The sequence below is a fragment of the Artibeus jamaicensis genome, unplaced genomic scaffold, assembly GCF_021234435.1.
Source record: "Artibeus jamaicensis isolate MK-2021 breed Jamaican fruit bat unplaced genomic scaffold, CSHL_Jam_final contig_387, whole genome shotgun sequence".
NCBI lineage: Eukaryota > Metazoa > Chordata > Mammalia > Chiroptera > Phyllostomidae > Artibeus > Artibeus jamaicensis.
The window spans coordinates 20,110,965-20,133,497 of NW_026521812.1; the positions used below are offsets into that span (position 1 = coordinate 20,110,965).

Consider the following 22,533-nt stretch of genomic DNA (forward strand, 5'->3'; position numbering starts at 1 on the left):
TTTTGTAGGAAACCCTTTTTAAAAGCTCCTAATGCCTTAAATATAATCATCTGTCAGTAGTTAGGCATTCTTACTATTTTAAACCATTAAGGAAGTTTCACCATTTTTTTTAAACCATTTTAACTTTTTGATGTAATGACAGGATTGAGTAACCTTGAGTTTTCACCATGTGCTTAACTTTATAGAATCTTGAGCTCAGAAAATACATCTCCTGGATCTCGGCAGTTTCTTTGACATACACAAGATGTGATCCACAGCATCTTCCATTTAAACGACCCTTCATTGAGGCAATCAAATTGAATGGTGATCATTTTGGACTTATTGGGAACACAGCATCTCTTATCCAGACACATTCCACAGAAAGTGGGTTTGTAACTTTGAGTGCTTGAACATCCAGAAAAGACTAATTTTTCAGCCTTCAAGGGTTGGAAAGTAGGTTGGCACGTTTTTCCTTTGGGTATCTAAAAAGATACATGACAGTAATGTCTTTAAATTTTATTATAATAGTGATACGAAATAGAACATTTTATAACAAACACACAGATATAAATTATTTCCAGCACATTGTTTTCTGCCTTTAAAATTCTCTCTCACCAGAAGTCTGTCTGTCCTCATTCTTCCTCCACCATGTTACTGGATCCACTCCCCAGTCATTTTTTGCTACCTTCCACCTAGCTCCAGAATTAATGAAAATATCAAGAGCCAGGTCTTATTAAATATTTATTTACCTACAAATCAGCAAATTCCCTTACACAGCTCAGACATTTTTTAGTGGATGAGTAGGTGAATAAAAACCTTAATCCCTTTAAAATCGAGTTGTTAACTTCTAATAGGGAATAACCTAGGGATGAGAGGGATTTTGTAGCATTTCTGAAAATTACTTGGGACAGTCATCCTGTACAGCTCCAGAAGTAGGACCAACTCCAGTTACACCACAGAATATTTCACCGTGGTCTCGGCAAGTTTGCCAAGCACAGGGCATTTTGGAAGTGGTAGAGTTCCCTCTCCAAGTTGGTGATACATAACTAGGATCAGAACTTCTTTCATGTCCATAATGTTTATTTTTATAATTATATAACAACCAAAATCCTTCATCCATTGCTTTGATTTCACTGCATAAAACTCATATAGGAAAAAAGTTCGAATCTAAAAAGGACCTACTTTTTTTTTTTTTTTTTAATATTTTATTTATTTATTTTTCGAGAGAGGGGAAGGGAAGGAGAAAGAGTGGGAGAGAAATATCAATGTATGGTTGCCTCTCATGCGTCCCCTGCTGGGAACTGGCCTGCAACCCAGGCATGTGCCCTGACTGGGAATCAAACCGCGATACTCTGGTTCGCAGGCCCGCGCTCAATCCACTGAGCTACGCCAGCCAGGTAAAAAGGACCTACTTTTAAAAAACAACATACACGGTGCAGCAGTTGAGACTGATCCTGATCCCCACTTTTAAGCTGTTAGAGTATCTAACAGGTTAACATTATGTCTCTGCTTGGTGAAATTCTCCCCACAAAGTGCAGTTAGAGTAACATCTGCTTTCCTCTGAGATAGTTTGACTTGAAGAGTTATAATATGGTGATTTTACAATATGGTGACGGAAGGAACCAAACACCATCCATCCCTCTAAAACACATGCACACATACTTTTCAGGAATCTCTTAATACTGACTTATAGTGAAGTTAAATCTAAACTTTACCTTTACTGTCTTTAATATATTACTGTCACAAGGCTGAATATAACACAGTCTTCTCTCTTTTCTCATCTGACAGTTGTTATTCTCATTGGTTACCCTATTAGAAATTCCCATCCCACATGTTCTGGAGCAAGGGGTCCACTTTGTTGCTTGCACAAGACATTTTCTTTTCCAGATAAGTGGGAGATTCTTATAAGCTAAAATAAAGGGGAGAATTACATGTGTATACACATATATACTCATGTAGACAGATCATCTTTAAATCATTTTAATAGTTAATAGATTCGAACCTGCATTTTTATATAATGTAACTCAGAATTGAATAAGCTCGTGATCTAATTCATCATTCTCCCATGCCCCAAATTACTTTTCAGTGATGTGTCACAGTCCGTTTTCTCAGGAGGAATAAACTTTTTACCTTGGAAAAACTGAGCAGATACACCCATTGCTTCTTTCTGCTTAGCCCACTGTCTCAGTGCTAAACCTTAGATTCTGATGGATATCTGCCTCTTCTCTGGTTCTTGCCTCATGCTTGATATTTACACCAGACATTAAAATATACATTAGTAGGACTAGGGAATTTAAGATGTCAATTAGATTGATGTGGTTTAAATGTTAAGTTTCATGATATATTAAAATCTAAAACAGAAAAGTTATATTTAAGAATTAAACTACCAGTGAAACCAGTTATTTTTTCTCTGTTTTAATCTGATCTTTTATAAAATAAATTATACCTAATAATCTAAATATTCATATGCTAAGACATGGCAAATGTGTAGTCTTTTATTTACTCAGCTTAACATTCCCTGTGGTCCCAGGCTTGTGGTATTTCCATTGGCTAGCCATTTCAAATCACTTAGAGGGACACGTGGAGAATAACTAGACTGATGGATTATGGATGGGTAGGTGTGTGATTAGATAGATGGAACCCCCTCCACTGCCTGCTCCTTAGGAGAAACAAAGGGGCTGAAGGGCGTAAATAATGAAAATATCAAGAAAATATAAAGAGGGTATAATACTCTTCCATCTTGTAAATCCATTGGGAGCTTCTTATTCTGCTCATGAATAAATCTGGCTTTTGGTTGATTTTAAGCAAACTGTATATTGCTTTATTTACCTCAAAGTATTTCCTAAAATGGATGCTTTGGGAATAAAGTTGTGAGTTTGTAATTGAACACTGCAAAATTCTGGCTATATTACATCAAAACATTGATTTAAAACTTGAAAGAGACCCCCTAAAAATGCCTTTGTGATAGGAAATATCAGTCACTTTGAAGCATGTGCTGTTTCAAAATAAAATGATCCTTTGATACCATTTTCACTGTTATTACACTAGGATCTTGCAACTGCACATAGAACTCAGGGAGAGGAAGCAGAAACATGAAGATACCTGGAAGGCAGGCAACAGTTTAAAGACCTCAATGCAGGAAGCAGATTAAAAGCCTGGCGCGCATCTGCAATAAATAAAGGTAGGTTCAATTATTTTATCACCAATAACCCCACTTAAAGTTAAGCCAAGAGCTGCAGTTCAGGAATTTGCTGAACATTCATTAAAAAAGCAAAGAAAAACTAGAAGAGATTTTTAAAGTAGGCATTTAGTGTTTGGTGAGCCGTAAGAAAAGCATGGGGCATCATGTCATTGCATGCTTCACAATGAGCAAGCAAAAGCTAGATTCTAACCATAAACCACCTAGAATCAACTATGTATATAAATTACTACCACAAATGCATCTAAAAATGTGTGTTTGTCACTGTGCTTAACTTTAAAGGCCAAACTCCCGTTTGGGCCCATAAATACAGCTTTACAGGTAAGCAGAAGAGAGATGTTAGCCTGAACATGTACTTCCTGAGAAACACACCTAAGCCCAACTCTCAGTTACCAGAGAGATTTTTCTCGGGTTTTCTTGTTTTGTTGTATTTTCTTTTTGTGTGTGTGTTGAAGCACTGACCACTAAGAATGACCATCTGACTGACACCACCAACCAGGTGTGAATTCTGAGTGAATCCACGGAAACTGCTCTCACTCTACAAATCAGAACAGCTTGAACTGTATCCAAAGGTCTTTACTTGTGGCAAACTGCTGCTCTAAGGTAGTCTGTCTCACCAGAGAGGTTCTGAGAACATATATTGAGTCACTCAGGTCCAATGCAGAAAAACAACTGTTCTCGTACATTCTGAAAGCAAGAGTAATTTGCCTTGTAATTTCAGAAGTGTTCGAGCAGTGGTCGCGTTGTGCTGTTCACTGAATAACTGGGTGGTATATGCAAATTCACTACAACCTATTAATCTTTTTTTCAAATTAACTGGCATAATTGAAATCTCTGAGGATGTTGTTTGCATATAGTTATTAAATTTCTAAAACTCATTTCTCTGATTAGAGTTGCTTTTATTAATTACCTACATAATACATGAACTCTGGAGTTTTTAGCATAAATATTGGGTATTTCCTAGGCTGCTTTCATTCACTACGCTCTAAATTTTTTTTAAAAGGCACTGATTTCTGGATGAAAATATGGATGTGAATAATAACCAGGCATCAGTTTTGTACTTTTTAAGTCCTCCATCATCTGTGTTTCATGTGATGGCATTTTTGAAACTCTTGTCTTCAAAATACCCTGGCACTTGGGTAAGATGCTAACTCAGAGCAGGCCGGAAGACACAGGTTATGAATGTACTGACACTAAATGGCCAGGCATTCGAGATGAGAGATAAAAACTCTGATTCCATGTTCCCCACTACATACATACCTGTGGAACCTACTTAAGAATGCCTATGTGTGTGTTTATTCAGAGAGAAAGAGATCGGTAATTAAAGGATAATTTTATATCAGTAGTTTTTTACTTTTAGACATGATCTTTATAAACTCAAAACATGTTCTCAAATGTTTCTAATCAATAGCCTTCCATTTTGGTTTTTATCATATAGAAAAACTGGCTTTGAAAATTTTTAGAACTGGATGGCTCACATTTCTTGCCCCAAAAATAACAATATAAATGAAAGTTTTTCCAGGGTACATTTGAACAACATTTGGTCAGTTTTCCTGAGAAGAGGATGAGTGGGAATAAGTACAGTAAGAGTTTTCCTGACCTAGTACAGCTTTTAAAAATGGGAATATTTTAGGACTTCTGGTTAAGATGGCAGCACAGGTAAACACAGCTCGCCTCCTCACACAACCACATCAAAATTACAGAACAACCGTCACTCAGAACTGTCAGAAATCTAGTTGAATGGAAAACTGACAAGTACAGAATTGAAGAAACTACATTCATCCCGATTGGTAGGAGGGGCGCAGATGCATAACACGCTGGATGTGGGCATCCATGTGTGGTGGATAAAAATTTGGGAGGGATGTCTTGGGAGTGAGGAGTTTCAGCCCCACACCAGGACCCCCAGCCCAGTGTTCCAGTGCCAGGAAGATAAGTCCCATAATTTCTGGCTACAAAAACCAGCAGGGATTGAGTCAATAGAAGAAACTTTTGGATTCCCAAGTAGTTCCTCTTAAAGAATACATGCACAGACTTACAGAAACTCACTCCCTCTCAGCGGTAGCACCAGGGTAGCAGCTTGAAAGGCACCAGTGGCAGACAGGGAGAAACTGTGCAGTGTCTGGCATCAAGGCAAGAGCTGGGGGACCACCTTCTCCCAAACAAAGGTGGGCAGAGGCACAAGGGTACCCTTTTCTGAGCACTCCTCCCACAGAACCACAGAGCCAGCAGGTGGGTGCCATATCTGAGAATCCATCAGCCTGGCTCACACTGTCTGCCCAGCCCTGGAGATCCCCTGAGACTCTGGCCCATCCACTTACTGGCCCACCCAAACTGTTAGAACTGTTACTTTTCCAAATAAATGGCTAGTCTAGGCTCATGTTTCACAACTTCCTAAATCCTCTCAAACAAGCAACAGCCAGCCTCAGTGAGCCCCCAGCCTCCACATCTTGCTAAGTAGCCCCAGGCCCGGCACTAGCAACAGCCAGCCTAGATTGGCTTTACCTTGGAATCTCCAAGCCCAGCACAAGTAGCAGCCATCTCAGATTGCTTTATAGTTCATGCAGTATGTCTCTGGGCAAAATAAGGGTAGAGGCTGACCTTGGCTTGCACACCCAATGGACAGCTACCGGCCATGGTAGAGCACCACCACCCTGCCCCTGTACAGCTGATTCTCCACAGACTGCAAGGTTGGTGGTCAGTGGTCACAGCCGGTACTTGCAGCTGACTGGCCTGGATAAATCCCTCTCATTGACCTACCAACAGCAACCAAGGCTCAACTACAAAAGGAGGGAGCACACCTTGATTACCCAACTTGGGTGATAGGGGAGGCTGTACCACTGGAACCTATAGGACACCAACTACATTAGGCCAGGCTACCAAGACACAGAGTCATAGTAGCTTTACCTAATACACAGAAACAAACACAGGGAGGCTGCCAAAATTAGGAGACAAAGAAACATGGCCCAAATGAAAGAACAGATCAAAATTCTGAAAAAAGAACTCAACAAAATAGAGATAAGCAGACTTTAAGATGCAGAGTTCAAGACCTCAGCAGCATAAAAAAGATCCAGTCAGAAATGAAGGACACACTAATTGAAATAAAGAACAATTTACAAAGAAACAATAGCGTAGATGAAGCTGAGAATCAGATCGATGATTTGGAAAATAAGGAAGCAAAAAACAACCAATCAGAACAACAAGAAGAAAAAAGGACCCCAAAAAAGGATGGTGTAAAAAGCCTCTGGGATAACTTCAAGCATTCCAACATTCACATCGTAGGGGTACCAGAAGGAGAAGAGAAAGAGCAAGAAGTTGGAACTCCATTTGAAAAGATAATGAAAGAAAACTTCCCTAATTTCATGAAGGAAATAGACATGCAAGTCCAAGAAACACAGTCCCAAAGAAGATGGATGCAAAGAGGCCTACTCCAAGGCACATCATAATTAAAATGCCAAAGGTTAAAGATAAAGAGAGAATCTTAAAAGCAGCAAGAAAAAGAAGTTACTTACAGGGGAGTTCCCACAAGACTATCAGCTGATTTCTCAAAAGAAACTTTGCAGTCTGGAAGGGATTGACAAGACATATTCAAAGTCATGAAAAGTGAGGACCTACAGCCAAGATTGCTCTACCCAGCAAAGATATTTAGAATTGAAAGTGGATAAAGAGCTTCCTAGACAAAGAAAAACTGAAGGAGTTCATCATCACCAAACCATTATTATATGAAATGTTAAAGGGACTAATTTGAGAAAAAGAAGATCAAAACTATAAACAATAAAATGGCAAAAAAATACATATGTATCAACAATTGAATCTAAAAAATAAACTAAACAAGAACAGAGCCAGAATCATGGATACAGAGAGGGTTTTGATGATTGCCAGATGGAAGTGGGTTTAGAGGAATGGATGAAGAGGGGAAAGGATTAAGAAGTACAAATAGGTAGTTATGGAATAGCCATGGGTGTAAAGTACAGTATAGGAAGTGGAATAGCCAATGAACCTACAAATAACCCATGGACATGAACAATGGTGTTGGGATTGCCTGAGGGACCGGGGTGCTGAGTGGAGGGGAGCAAAGGGGGGAAAATCAGGACAACTGTAATAGCATAATCAATATATAAATAAAAGTGAATAAAAATTGGAATATTTTAGTGAAAAAATCTAAAACAGTACAGTTTTCTTTCAGGTACTTAAAATATACCTGCCTGAAGCAGAGCCTGAGTAAGACAGCACACTCAGACTACATCCTCCACCGACCACCAGTCAGTAAGTACTGAGTACCCGTGGTACATAAAAAGGACATAAAGTAAAACCACAGAGAAGTCATGCTTGAGAAGCAGTTGTGCTTATGAGTACCTGGCATTGTTTTGTAGGTTTTTGAGAGCTGCTGTTGTAATGGGCCCAAGCCACATTTCTTTTTATCAGACTTCTTTCCACCTTTAGCACCAGAGCAGTAACTATCAATCAGTCTTGGTATGAACAAAGGTGTGCATCCAATGGTCCCGCTCACACAGAGGCAGCTGAACAGGGGATTGGGCTGAAACACTTGGCCATTATAGTAACGCACCCTGTTGAACTCACATCCCACAGCCACCAGGTCTGAAAAGAGAATAAAGCAAGATCACCAAAGAAGCCATAACTGATAGTCTAGACTGCCCACTACAAGCCATTGAGGAAATAGCTGTCTCCTTTACAAAATATAGTTCTTAATTTCTTAGGCCCCACCTGGAACCTCCTCCACAGAACATCTGTAAGAGGTGAAAATGAAACATTCATTATATTTCAGGGGTCTATCAACCTCAAATGGTCACTTCCAGAACTAAGACCAAGTTATAGGATCTGTTCAGGAGTAAAGTTAATAAAAAATATAATGAGTATAGGGGTGAGATAAAGATTGTAAATCTGAGAGATGGTCTGGCTGGTGGCTGTTGAGACTGAGGTTTCTCCAGATGGCCAGCAATAGCCTAGGATGTATTCTTAGGAAGTTAAGACATGTGAATGGCTGAAAAAAATGTAATTTATTTAACTGCAGCACTGCAGGGTAACTGATTTTTTGTCAAGAGAATTGGAGGAAACTTTCCCTTCCTCTGAGGGGGATTCTTGATGTGGATAGGCAGTTTTCAAAGGGTAGCAAACTGACTCCTTGGTGGTGCCTGAGGCCCTTTCAAGAGAGTCCACAAGGTCAGAACTCTTTTTTTTAGGTTCTTTTTCCCCCATGAATTAGTTTGTTGTTGTTTAATTACAGTGTTCTGCATTTTTTCTCCACCACTCCCCCCACCCCATCCAAACCAACCGCCCTCTGTTGCTTCCATCCTCCCCCTTTTTCAGAGTTCTAAGATGTGACTGACTTTTTCACTGTATTAATATTTGCACTGATGGTACAAAAGAAATGGTGTCCAGAAGTGCTGTTGGCACCTTAGAGCAAGAAGCAAACTGCACAGGCTGATCACTGCATTTGTCCCTGATGTGCACATGTACATAAATGTACTTTAACAAAACAAACACACAAAAAAGCTACTTTACTTAAGAATGTCCTTGATGGCACAGTAAAAATTAAAATTTTCTTAAATCTTAACCATTAAATATATGTCTTTTTAATATTCTCTGTGGCAAAATGGAAAGTATGCATGGAGCGTCTCTGTAGATGTACTGAAGTACAATAGATGCCTTGAGGAAAGGCACCGTGCTGTTCTTGGAGTTGTCAGCCAAGCTAACCACTTTTTTGTGGGAATTCCACCTGAAGAAATGACTGACAGATAAACCATGGTTATGCAGACCAGGGTATTTGGCAGACATCTTGAAAATCAACAAAGTGAGGTTGCAACTTCAAGGAAAACAACTGACAGTATTTATTGCCAATGATATAGTTCAAGCTTTCAAGCAAAATTTAGAATTTTGGGAGACTTGTATCCACCTCTGGGAATTTTATAGCTACTCAATATATAGAATTTTCTGACAAAATTAGGATTAATTAATATGATTTTTTAAAATATTGTATAACTACATATATCATTTGGAATTTCTACATAACCCATTGCTCGAAATTGATATTTTCCAAATAACCAAAGCATAGTACAAAATTATGCATGTGTTAAACTAACATTTTTGAGAGTCTACTGCATACCAGATATTTTGCTTGGTGTCTTAGAGTTTGTATCATCATTTTCACTTAATCCTCCTAGAAACTTGATGAAATAGGAAGTACATATGGTGTAACCAAGGCACAGAGAGGTTAAACAACGTAACATGACCCAGGTCACCCATCAGACAGAGCCCACATCTTAGCCAACGCGATACAGCGCAGACCAGCAGCAGGCTGTCCTGCCTGCACAGCTCTGCTGAGAGCCCGACTCCCAATGCGCTCAAATTCCATGCTCACAAGCAAACTTCGGGGAGTCCTTTGCCTTCCTGCTTGGACTTTTCTACAGAGTGACTAAACTGCTCAGCTAACATGACTCTTTCTCTTCCCTTAGAAATTTATTTCTTCATCCTAAATCCGCATCCTGAATTATTATCAAGATGTTATAAGTTTAGATGGTCTCAATCAGATTCCAGAGCTAAGGCCCATAAAGCTGAGGGTCAGGATGTGATTTGGGGTGCTCTTACCTTCTTTTTTACAAATCTGCTTCAGTAAAAAGTACAGTAACTTGATGATTAGCAGGGAAGGCTGAGATTAAAACAGTATGTCTGAATACCAAATGTACATCCTTATATTTTAAGCAAGATTACTTTTTAGTTACAGAAAAGGTTGAATTTAGATTGCTTTTGACAATACTAAAAATAGCTGTCATTTTTGTGGCATGGTAAGAAATTAGACTCTAAGTAATTCCTCATATTTTAATCATTAAAAGCAATTATGTGAGAAAAACTGCAAGATTACTTCAATGCAATTAAAGCAACAGGTTTCTGAACATGTGTAAACATCGGTTAATTTCATATGGTGTCTAACATGACAAAGCCAGTCCCGTTGGTGCGTGAAAACTAAAGCCACCTTATAGTCAGCCAGACTAAGCTGATAATTCCAAATGAACAGTTGCAGAAAAAATATTCTGTCTACACTTGTTTTCCAGCAGGTCCAGAAGAAGACACTTACATGCACACACTCCAGTCTCATACCTAGGCCTGTCTGCTGAGTAGTCACAGTACAGCCCTTTGTGTGGGTCGCAGAGGTCAGCTTCATTGCAGATGTCCCCTGGTTGCTTGGCACAGGTTTTACAGCATCCACAGCCATCCCTCACCAAGCTCACTCCAGGAGGGCAACTGGGCTTCGGAGGGCATTCACAGGGCCACTGACAAAACAGTTTACGATGATGCTCTCCCGATGCTTCTCCAGGCCTTCCTTCAGGTGTCACGTCTAATGGCCCAGTGACCTGTGCCCTGCAGCGGAACTTCAGTTGATAATAAAGGTAATGTTAGAAATGATTCCTCAACCTAATTTCCCAGGTTTTATAGAGATAGAAGGTTTCCCCCAGATTGGCAGAATAGAGTATAGTAAATACAACAATAATATGTATCAGTATTTGATAGTCACTCACACCTTAAACTTCTCTTCCCTCAACTCCCAACACATGACTTTCTCACTCTTCCTTTCCCACGGATTGCTCCTTCTCAGTCTCCTTGGCTGGTTTCTCCTCCTCCTCTTCATCTCTAACCACTGGAGCCCCCATGGTTAAGACCTCTAAATATCTTCCCTCACTACATCTCATATTTCTCACCCAGACTTGTTTCGGAACTCAGACTTAAACTGCCTACTTAACAGATCCCCACTTAGACATCTGATAAGTATAGTAAATTTGACATGACCAAAGGTAATTTTCCCTTCTAACATACTCTTCCATACACATCCCTATTTGAGCAGATGCCAGTTTCATTTTTCCAAAATACCTTGGAGTCTGGTCATTCTTGACTCCTCTAATGTTTTATTCCCCATCCCATCAGTATACCCTGTTGGTTGTACCTTCAAAATATACCCACTCTCATTCTTTCTTAACAGCCCCCCAGCTCCCACAGTGATCCAAGCAACCATTCTCTTTCACTTGGGTGGTGGTAGTTGTCTCCTAAAGGTTCTCCTTGCTTCCCTTTTGTCCTCTACATTTTCTACCCAGAAGAAAGGTTCTTTTATTTTTTTAAAGGCAAGTGATTTATTTTTTAAATCTCACTTTAATAAGTAAGTGGGATTACACCAAACTAAAAAGCTTTACACAACAAAGGAAATAAATTAAAGGGCAACCTACATAATGGGAGAAAAATGTATGTAAACTATATAAGTAATAAGGGATTAAAACCCCAAATCTATCAGGAACTCATACAACTCAATGGCAAATAAATAAACCAATTAAAAAATGGGCAAAGACTTAAATAGGCATTTCTACAAAGAAAACCTACAAATGGCCATCAATACATGAAAAGGTTCTCAACACCACTAATCATCAGGGAAATGCAAATCCAAACCATACTGAGACACCACCTCACACCTGTCAGGATGACTATTACTAAACAGAAGTTAAGCATTGGTGTGTAGGGGAAAGAAAATCTGGTGCACCGTTGGTGGCAATGTAAATTGGTACAGCCATTATGGAAAACAACATGGAGGTTCCTCAAAAACAACAATAAATAAAATTACCATATGGCCCAGCACTTTCACTTTGGGTATTTATTCAAAGGAATTGAAATCAGGATCTCAGAGATACCTGTACAAGGAGGGACCCCCCCAAAAATGGAATTTATTTATTAAAAATTGTGTATTTATTCTTACATGTTTTAACTTCACTTTCAAAGTACTCTCCATTTGATGCAATACACCTATCAAGACATTTTTTCCTCTGCTCAAAAGTTTTTGAACTCATCAATTTTGACACCTTTTAGTACATTTTTGTTTCACCTCTTCCACATTGGCAAGATTTTTTTCATCTGGGGAAACAAACAAAAATGTTGCTTGGGACAAGATTGGATGAATAGGAAGGGTTCAGCATGGGGGTTATGCTGCTTTTGCTCAAAAACTGCTGAACACAGAGCATGGTATGAGCAGGTGCACTCATAAATCACCCATATGAAATGGGCAAACACACTGAGTCTTCAAAAAAATTTTCATTAAAGCCAAATGCAGCCTCTCACAACAATGCCTGCTGGCGCACTGATACAGATGGGTTCCTAGAACACTCACCTAGTGGGGGAAGCATGTACTATAAGGAGCCCGCCCTGATAGTAGATAATTCGGGTTCCTTCCTCTTACTCTGTTCTCCCATGTTCATTCACTGCAGCATTATTCATAATAACCAAGACATGGAAACAAACTAAATGTCCATTCATGTATAAGTAGATAAAGAAAATGTAGTATGCACATATACTGCAGTATTTCCTTCTTTAAAAAAAAAATTTTTTTTAGGCCACATCATGGATGGACCTAAAAGACATTATCTAAAGTAAAATAAGGCACACACAGAAAGAAAATACTGTATAATGTCACTTACATGTGGAATCTAAAATAGTCCAACTCAGAAGTGGAGAGTAGAAAAGTTGCCTGCACCTGGGGAGTGGGAAGGTGGTGCTCAGAGGGTAGGAAGTTTTATTTATGCAAGATATGTAAGTTCTGAAGATCTGTACAGCATGGCACTTGTAGCTATCAATACTGTATTGTACACTTAAAATTTGCTAAGAGAGATCTTATGATAAATGTTCTCACCACATACAAAAAAATTAGTAATAAAGGGGGCAGGAGGAGACTTTGAGAGGTGAAGGATATATTTATGGCCTTGATGGTGGTGAGGGTTTCAGAAGTATGTACTTATCCCCCAAATCATCAAATTGTATACATTAAATATGTTCATCTTTGTACATGCCCATCATACCTGAATTCATGTCACTCCTTGCGCGTGGCTTCCCGTTTCAATATAAGGAGCTCACTACTCTCCCAGGCCCTGCAACATCTTGTCCTCACTCCCTATCTCACTCTGCCCACTACCGCTCACCCCCTTGCTGGCTTTGCTTCAGCCACACTGGCCTACTTGTTCTCTAAATTCTGCAAGTATGTTCTTCCCCCAGGTGTCTTTGCAGCTCACTCTTTCACTTCCTTCAGGCTGGTGTTCACATTTACCAGTGAAGCTCTTCTTGACCACCCTTCATAAAATAGCACCCTACCCCAGCTCTTTCTCCAGCGACCTTCTTACTACCTACTTTATTACCTATATATTTTACCTGTTTATTTTCTGAGCTGCACATCAAGAATTTGAGCTTCTTGGGGCAAGCTCTTTACCTTATGCCTGTCTTGTCTGTAATAAGTGTTTTTTGAATGAAAGAACATGGTACTGCCTATGTGCCAAGTACCTTACATGCATATATCATTTAACCTTCACAACAACAGTGTGGAGAAATTATCCCCATGTGATAAGCACAGTAATAGTTCCCTCAAAAATGTTTATGTCCTAATCCAAGAGCAAAGGATTAAAGAGTCAAATGCCTTAAGTGGGGTAAGGGGAGGACCTAGAGATTCCATGCACATGAGCTTAGCTGGGAGGCCACAGAACCTGGCAAAGAGTTCCTAGTAACCCCTGCTGAACCTGTGCAAAATTAAGAAGTAGGCGCTCACTATTTCTAGCCTCACTATTTCTACTCCCTTCTCTACTGCGTTTTCTTTTCCCTGTTCTTGGTTTTCATGACACCAGGCCCTTCCAGTACTACCTCTAGCTCTCAACATATGTTCTTAATCTTTGCAGGATATGTAGACTTACTGGTGTTTCATGACCTTAAGGCATTGCTTTTCTCACCTGCACACTGTCTCTTGGCAATCTTATTGATGAGGAAACTCAAAAGTTAAAGAATTTAGCTTCAGTCATAGTTGGTAGGCTTAAGTGACTAATGCATGTGACAAACTATTATTGTAGAAACTGGAATACATGACCATGTGATTCCAGGAATCAACAAGCAATTTTGCCCCTGGAGATGGTATCTGAACCATTGTATTCCAGGACGGGACAATCAGTGACTCAGATAAACAACTGTTAATCAACAGATAAAGAAGTACTAGGAAAATTGCTGCTAGACTGCAACTCTTATCAAATTAACCTTTTTTTCCAAATGCCTTACCTACCTCTTCTTCTTCTTATAAGAAGGTGGGCTTGAGATGAAATGTTAAGACAGTTTTTAAGTGTACATAACTCACCATCTTCTCAGATCACCAGCATCTGAGTAAAGCACTCATAAAGACTCAATCCTTGTCTCTACTTACTGGTTCTGGTAGTGACAGGCAGCACAGGCATGAACTTTTCCAGTTTCATTATCTAATCATAGCCTTCAATTCCCACCCTATGCAAGCTTCAGAACTAAATTTCCATCCAGGACTTCTCCACTGAGGTCCAGACCCATACAGCTGACTGTTTACCGGACACCTCCACCAGAATGCCCTATAGGAAAAACTCATATCTGAAACTCATCATCCCCTCCCTCACCCCCAGACAGCTTCTCCCAGGTTTAGAGTTAAAAAGCTGGAAGTCATCCAGGTCATCTTCCTCTCCCTCACCACCCACATCCATTCAAATGACTAATCCTGCTTATTGTCCTCATATCCCTAGAACTAGTCACTCTTCTCTCATGTTCACTGCTACTAAGTACTACTGCAGTAAGTTCCTAACTGGTCTTCCTCCCCCAAGAATGACTTCTTGGACAAACCTGCCACATTGCTGCTAGAGGGAGCTCTTTAAAAAAAACATCTGATTTTATTATTCCTCTCCCTACAGCCCATTGGGGCTTCCCCACTGTCTACAGTATACAGCCCAGACTTCTGAGAATGACGTCTAAAGCTCTGCCCATGCAGGTTCACACCTTTCTCTCTAGCCTTAGCTTTCAATGCACTCTTCTCCTCTGCCTTCCAGTTTCCCAGACTCATGGGGTTGGTTTTCTCCTACATGGCTTTCTTCACATTGCTCCAATGAAATGCCTACTCCTGAAACTTCCCACCTGGGGCTACCCGTTTATCTTTCCAGCCTAGAAGCATTTTAATACAATCTTTGAAGTCACAAGGTAACACTATTGAAAACCAAGGATAAAGAGAAAAATCTTCAAAGCAGCCTGAGAAAAGGAATGCATTATATACAAGAGAACAATACTAAGAATGAGATCTGACTTCTCATCAAAAGAAGATGAGAAAGGTGTCCTGTAGTAGGATACACTGTGGTACATCCAGACAATGAAATGTTATTTGGTGCTAAAAAGAAATGAGCTATCAAACCACGAAAAAAAAAAAAAAAACATATATATTACTAAGTGAAAGAAGGCAATCTGAAAATTCTACATACTGTATGATTCCAATTAAATGACATTCTAGAAATGGCTAAACTACAGAGAAAGTAAAATAAATCAGTGGTTGCCAGAAGTTGAGGGAAGGGGTGTATAGGTGGAGCACAGAGGTTTTTAAAACACTCTGTATATACTGTATAATGACATGGCATGTATACATTTGTCCAATCCCACAGACTGTACCACACCAAAAGTGAACCCTAAATAAATGACAGACTTCAGGTAATGATGTGTCAACGTAGGTCCACCAGCCGGAACAAATATACCACTGTGGGGGGAATGTCGATGGCGGGGGGTGGGCATGTGTGAAGGCCGGGGGTGTTTGTGAAATCGCTGTACCTTCCTCTCAAATTTGCTGTTACCTTAAAACTGCTATAAAAATTTATCTTAAAAAAAACACCCAGAGAAAATGCTGGAAGGAAAAAAAAAACTGTCACTCTGGAATTCTATCCTCAGTGAACTATGTTTCAAAAATGAAGATGAAATCAAAGACATTTCCAGATAAACAAAAGCTGAGAGAAATTTTTGCTAACATGTCTACCTCACAACAAATACTTAAAGGAATATCTTCAGTCTGAGGGAAATTACCATAGATGGTAATTCAGAAATACAGGGGAAAAATAAAGAGTCCTGGAAATGACAAAAATGTAAATAAATATAAAGAATTGTCTGTACTTTTTCTTTGTGTAGGCATTGATAGTTTTCCAAGTCAAAATCTCAAAACAAGAGTCATCAGAACAACATGATGGAAAATGAGAGTACTAGCCCTGGCTGGTGTAGCTCAGTGGATTGAGTGCAGGCCTGCAAACCAAAGAATCACGGTTCGATTCCCAGTCAGGGCACATGCCTGGGTTACAGGCCAGTTCCCAGCAGGGATCGCATGAGAGGCAACCACGCATTGATCTCTCCCTCCCTTTCTCCTTCCCTTCTAAAGATAAATAAATAAAGTCTAAAAAAAAAGAAAAGAAAATGAGAGTACAGATGACAAAGCTGAGCTTCAGTATAGTTCTGTCATCTTAGATCATTTTCTGTCACTTATTTGACCTCCGAGCCTCAGTTTTCCTCTGTGACAAACCACCATACAAGGTTATTTTGAGGATTAAGGTGACAACTGAAGTGCCTAGCACAGTGGTGGCACATAAGAGATGTTTGATGAATAGGAGGTATTATCGGAGCTTTCAAAAACTTATAATGGCAAAATTAAGCAAAATCCCACTTCCCGTTGCTTTATCTATAACACATTCTTACTGTTGCTTTAGTTTTTGTTTTGGGCCCAGGTCCCTATGCTGTAGCTCTCACGCCACAGCAATGGCAGGGCTTCCCTGGAGAATGGTGGGGTAAAGCTCGGCCGCCCCTGTGCCTCCTCTGGGGAAACGTGCCCCTCGGCCTAACAGTGCCTCTGAATAAACTGTGCCGGTGCGGTTCTCGTTGTGAGGCTTTTCAGATCTTAAATCTCTCCCTACACAATATAACAACTTCTAACCCCCTCTTTTCTAAGATGCACCTATTGCCTACCACCCCAGTCAGGTGTTAACTCACAGACACGGAATGTCTGCTAAATCACCAGGTTTCAAAAGCTCTGTCTTCTATGCAGTTAATAACCTCCACCATTGTAAATAAAACCACAAGTAATTCACCCTATTTTAATCTCCTTATTAAAAACTACTAAGGCAATGAATCGATCATATGAAATTAAAATTCCCTTTGGTCTGTTGCTTAGAATATTTCAAAGTCTCCGAGAACTGATTTATTTCCTTCTATGAAAAGCAAGAAACCCATGGGTTAGGAAAAGACAAAATTATAGAATGTTTTCAAAATGTCAATGTCTGTTCCAAAGGGCTCCTTTCCAACAGGAACAGCCTTGACTGAAGAAAGTGGTCAAAATCACTTTCTCCAGTGGCTCTGTGCACATTTTGTTCACGGTGGAAAGTTGAGCCCCAGCCTGGAGCCCAGATGAGGAAGCCCCGTTCACTCCACCTCGCTGGGCAGGGTTGCTGCCTCCGACTGCATGTACAGTGTTACACTCCAGGAAAAATATATACATTACCGAAGTTTTGGAGCTGTTCAAACATATCAAAAGTCGGATTAACTGGCATTACCTGAAAGGGGAAAATGTTTTCCACTTCTTTCCCGAAGCTAATAAACTGAAACGGAACTTTATTTGGAGAGGAAAATGGCTCCCTATTTCTCATGAAGTAGTTCCACAAGGAATTTACCTCCTCCTCTTCCCCCATCTTCTTCATTCCTATTTTTGACCTAAAAAAAACAATAAGAACTACTGTAGTCTCCTAAAGGGAAAGAGCAAGGAGAGAAAACTTACCTGTGACGGAGCAGCGAGGAGAAAGGTGGCGAAGAGGAGCCCCTGCATGTTGCCAGGACCACGCTGCACCACCAGAGATAGGAGGCCGGGCACCCTCCCGCCGCCACACAAAGCTCCCCTCTGTCTCCTCAGCAGAAGAACTCAACACGCCTCCACCTCCCTGGCCACTGAGTTGTGCTCATACTCTCAGACTCAGCTTCAGCTTTCTCGGACTTGTCTTAATACCTTGTTTACTTTCACAGGACTCCTCTCATATTTACCTATCGTGGAGTGTCAGGAGGGTGTGAGCACTATCCCCCAGGGAATGAAGAGGGGTAGTTCAAGCGCTGACTTGTTTTTGAGTACAGATTCTACCTGTTCCTAAAGATCAGAGTCTGCCTCTGGGCAAAGGGTGAGGTTAGATGCATGCACCCTCCTTACTGGCTGCCTCTGGGGTCCGGTGTGCCCTGCCCCAGGCACGCCCTGTGCTGCCTTATTTTCCCCCTTGGCTCTCAAGCACAGGGTGCTGGCCTAGCTCAGCCTACAGCACTCCACCCACACCAGCTCCCCTTCTCTCTCACACCAACAATAGGTTTGCAAAGACCTGCCCTGACTCCTCCAGCTGCTGATTCTCCCTCTGCCCCCCGCACAGTGGTCAGACTTAACCCCTGTCAGAGCTCATTTCTCACACCAGCAGGGTAATGATTGGGAAAGATGTAGATGGAACAGGTGCGGGGAGGGGGGTGAAGGGGGGCAAGTCCTGTCCTGGACTCACTGCTCACCTTGTTTCCGTCCAAGGTAGTCACAGCTGTACAAAGACGGTGAGTGATGCTCACGTGGACCTGTGCTGAGGGTCCAGGGGAAAGCAAGGCTTTCTGCCATCAACAGGGAATCCAGGGCCCATGGAGAGCCAGGAGCCCCACAAAACATGCAAACAAACTCTAGGCAGCTTACTAAGAGGTTAATTAAACCGTTATTATACACACCGAACAACAAGAAATACTCAGTGTGCTTTTATGGTGTCACCTCTTTATCCTGCCTCCCTGGTAAAAAGGACGAAACCCAAGAAAGGCCTAGTGAAGCAAAATGCGTCTGTTTTGGTCCAATCTGATCAATTTCTTTCTAATTTAGCTCCATTCAATCTTTCGTTTCCCAGCCTCTGTGATTCGGGCACCACGCTGTCCAGGGGGATGGATCATGTCTCATTCCTCACTGGTCCATCCAGAGCAGACGAGCCTCAGCCCAGGACTAGTGTTTTCTTCCTCTGCGTCCCTCCAGTCCCTGCTCTCGCTGCTCCAACTGTGATGCTGCAGCACCCACGCAGTGCTGGACTCGGGAGACTCATGCTTCTCCCGCTTGCTCTCTGAGAAATGCGGGCGGCAGCAGCCATTGTTGCGGAAACAGCTTCTCGTGCTCTGTCGTATCTCTGCCACAGGCAGGGGAAGGTGTTGTAATCACCGTCCTTGCCTCCTGGAGGGAAAGGAACATCTTCGTTGAGAACTAACTTGTAAAACCTCCCCGGTGCACAGAGCTGACGGGCTCTGGGACACGTGCCGTCACACGTTTAGACATCTGCAGCCACGGATGTGCTCTCATTAAACTATTCCAAGCTCACCAAGGATGCACTGAGAGAATACGAAATTCTCAGAGGATGGGAATGCCAGCTCCCACTTTAGACAATAAGAGTGATCATGGCACACATCCTGCTCTAAGCACTTTCCCCTGTTACTTCATTTCACAGAATGCTAACCTGTCTAGGAACTCGCTTCATGAGTATTCGGCTTGCGAGGTCCATTCTGAAGTAGATATGGTGCCAAGCACAGCTAATATTTATATCCTGTTTCATGGTTTACAAGGAAGTTTCATAGGTATTATCTTTTTTATTTTAATTTCACAGCCCAGTGAGGTAGGCAAAAGCCATGTTACCATCGTCATCTGGCAGATTAAAAACTTGAAGTTGAGTGATTGTACTTGGTCAATAAAACATGCTTAATCCCTGCCCGCCAGAGCAGTGTAATCTGCTAAGTGAAAAGACACCAAACAAATAAAGACATTAAGTAGCCACATTAAATTGAACAAAGGCCAATAATAAAGAACAAAAAACTGGAAGAATGACAGGTAGGAGCTAATTTAGATTAGGGGCACAGAGGGCATCTGTGGGGAGTGTCACTTAGGCAGTTGAGAGATCCAGTGCTCTTTCCACTGGCAAAATGCACACCCCCGATGGTGACAAGCCCCATCTGCAACGAGCACACCCCAGGGCCTGAAGTCACTCTCCGAGGAACATCATCAAACTAGAACACTTCCTTCTCCTGGTCGAGTCGGCCATTCAGAGTGGGCAGAGATCAGAAGCCGCACCTGTCATCGGCACACTTAGCCCAGAATGAGTTTTCCTTTCCTGTCCTTTCTTCCTTCTCTTCATTTCTTACTAGTTATGAAGACAGAGCTATTGTGAGCCAGGAAAAGAGACAGACATTGTTGCTGTCACAATCCGCTGAGGGTGCCCTCTGAGCGAGAGTCCATATTTGCATGATTGACACTACAGCTACAGTATTAGGTTGGCCAAAAAGTTTGTGTGGCTTCTTTCTGTAAAATAAAAGGCACAGCTGTCTCCTGTGTGGCGTAACATTGATTGTTCTCAGTGTCTCGATTTGATCACCGTCCACTTCAACTGGTCTGCCCAACTGTGGGGCATCATCCAGTGAGAAATCTCTAGCACAAAACTTCGCAAACCACTTCTCACACATTCGATCAGTCACAGCACCTTCTCCATAAATCTTTTTTTGCATTTCAGTTGTGTTTTTACCTTTAAGTAGTAAAGCATAATATGCTGGAAATGTCACTTATTATCTTCCATCTTCAACATGGCTACACAAAAATTCACCAATTTGGTAAGTATTTTTTAAAACATGTATGCTAATATGACAGCTGTCACAATATAATCTAACAAAATTGTTTCAAATGAGGTTAAAGTCAACTAAGTGCTACTAGAGCCATTGTATAAAAAAAAAAGAACAAACTTTTTGGCCAACCTGGTACTAGCAACTACCCATTAATGACTGCTCGAGGTGTCCCATCACTGTGCTGAGCACTGTGATGCTCACAGTACTCACAGAGACCTCACAGAACCTCACAGAAACGCCACCAGACATGTACCGTCATTACTGCCTTTGTTTTATTAATGAGGGGAGCGAGGCAAGGCCACGTGGGTAGCAAGAAGTATTGCAGAACCAAGATTCCAAGCATTTTAATTCCCCTGCTCTGCTGCCTCTCTGCACGACCTACCATTTATATCACAATCTGTAGCAGGATGATTTATTTTACTAATTTAAATTGCATTCTCAATGTTTTTCCTCCTCCTGCTCTCTTCTGCAATTTTAAGACGTTAGTGAGGACTTTTTTATTTTCCTCTATCCAGCCTCCAAGCAGAAAAAGGAAGCCGCTGGCATGCTTTCTTTTGTCTTTTAGGAAAACCTGATTTCACTGAAGAGGTGATGCTGGGAGAGGAGAGAGGGGAGGGAATCTGAAGCAGCCAAGAGGAGGAGGAAGAGAGTGAAGCCATGGCTAGGTGAGGACTGGATGCTCAGACTGCACCATGGCAGTGACAAAGCCCAGAGGGATCCAGTGTCAACATAATGCTCCCAGGAAACTTACCCAGTGCCAGCGTTCCTCAGTGGCAAATGCCAACGAACTCTGTGTGCGTGCCAAGCTTTTAGTGCCTGTGCACACGTGTGGGCAGAAAGCTCAGCCAGTGAAGACCAGAGAGGCCTGATCCTTTCCTAGGTCCTGGGGAGGCCTCTTGGGTGGTTGTTCAGCCTCCACTGGTGGTGGTGGTGGTGGTCGTGGTGGTAAGGGCAGGGGAGGGTGTGTAAAGCACCAGTGACAGCTTAGAACGCATTTATCTGCAGATGGAGGTGGAAAGGGTGGTTCAGGGCCAGGTTTCATTTTAATTTTAACTTTAATTAAAAATTCATTATATAAGTTTTTCATTTTAATTAAAAGAAATAAATATTTCCTACACTCTTGGATTTGTGGGACCATAGTCCTACTTGCTAAAAAATACCATAAGTTTCACAAAATCACCATGTATACTCTTGCGTGTATAGTCTCCCCTGAAAAACCGCAGGCCTCAGACTCAAAACCAGTCCCATCAACTCTGGCTCTCTGCCGACTCCCGGGGGTCTGCAATAGATCTCTGGTAACTCAGGGATTCTTGCAGCCTGGCAGCCACTGCAGGCCCAGCAGTGCTGAAGGACGTCCACATGGCAGCTGTTAAATAAAAGCTTGTTGGTGATTTTAAATCACCCTATAACTTCCAAAGTTAACCATGTCTATCATTTTGCATATATTGATTTATCCACTGCATCACTTTGTGCCTGTTTTCTATTAGTTATTGCACTTCTCACTTACTTTTTCCCTACTGTACATGATACAAGCATGAGAGCGTAAGTGAATCCGCTCTTCTTCCTCCGTGAACCTGCACAAGCCCGGTTAATCAGCACCTGCGCCTTCTCCGAGGGGCGGCGCTGTGCGTGCTAAGACGCTGCCAAAGCCCCCACTTCAGAGTGAGGGCGGAAGAGTTGCCAGGCTCTGCTTGGCCTTCCACCCAACTTTTAGTGAACCAGGTCCAAGAGCAAGCAGCTCCAGAAAACCACAAAAGCCCGGCCCTGCCATCTGCCTGGGCCTCACAACAGAGCCTCCTTGAAAAGAAACAGGTGCCCTCGTTCCCAGGGCATCAGAAAGTCAGGCTGTGGCCCAAGGAAAACAA

The 22,533-nt window shown here is 41.5% G+C and overlaps 1 protein-coding gene across 1 annotated transcript; it reads right to left on the reverse strand.

Moving 5' to 3' along the window:
- Positions 1–41: 41 nt before the first annotated feature.
- Positions 42–17,982, reverse strand: CCN6 (cellular communication network factor 6). The gene is made up of 5 exons (XM_037137221.2): positions 17,787–17,982; positions 10,269–10,563; positions 7,532–7,774; positions 1,695–1,888; positions 42–461 (listed from the first exon to the last, which is right to left on the reverse strand). The coding sequence occupies exons 1-5, from the start codon at positions 17,832–17,834 to the stop codon at positions 180–182; spliced, it is 1,062 nt and encodes a 353-aa protein (XP_036993116.2). The 5' UTR covers positions 17,835–17,982; the 3' UTR covers positions 42–179.
- Positions 17,983–22,533: the final 4,551 nt, after the last annotated feature.

What these genes read in the sequence shown, in the direction of transcription:
- CCN6 (XM_037137221.2), bottom strand. Translation starts at nt 17,834, where the DNA reads ATGCAGGGGCTCCTCTTCGCCACCTTTCTCCTCGCTGCTCCGTCACAG. An exon ending in TCCTCGCTGCTCCGTCACAG is followed by an intron (nt 10,564 to 17,786) that starts GTAAGTTTTCTC and finishes TATCAACTGAAG; the next exon opens with TTCCGCTGCAGGGCACAGGT. An exon ending in TGAGACTGGAGTGTGTGCAT is followed by an intron (nt 7,775 to 10,268) that starts GTAAGTGTCTTC and finishes TTCTCTTTTCAG; the next exon opens with ACCTGGTGGCTGTGGGATGT.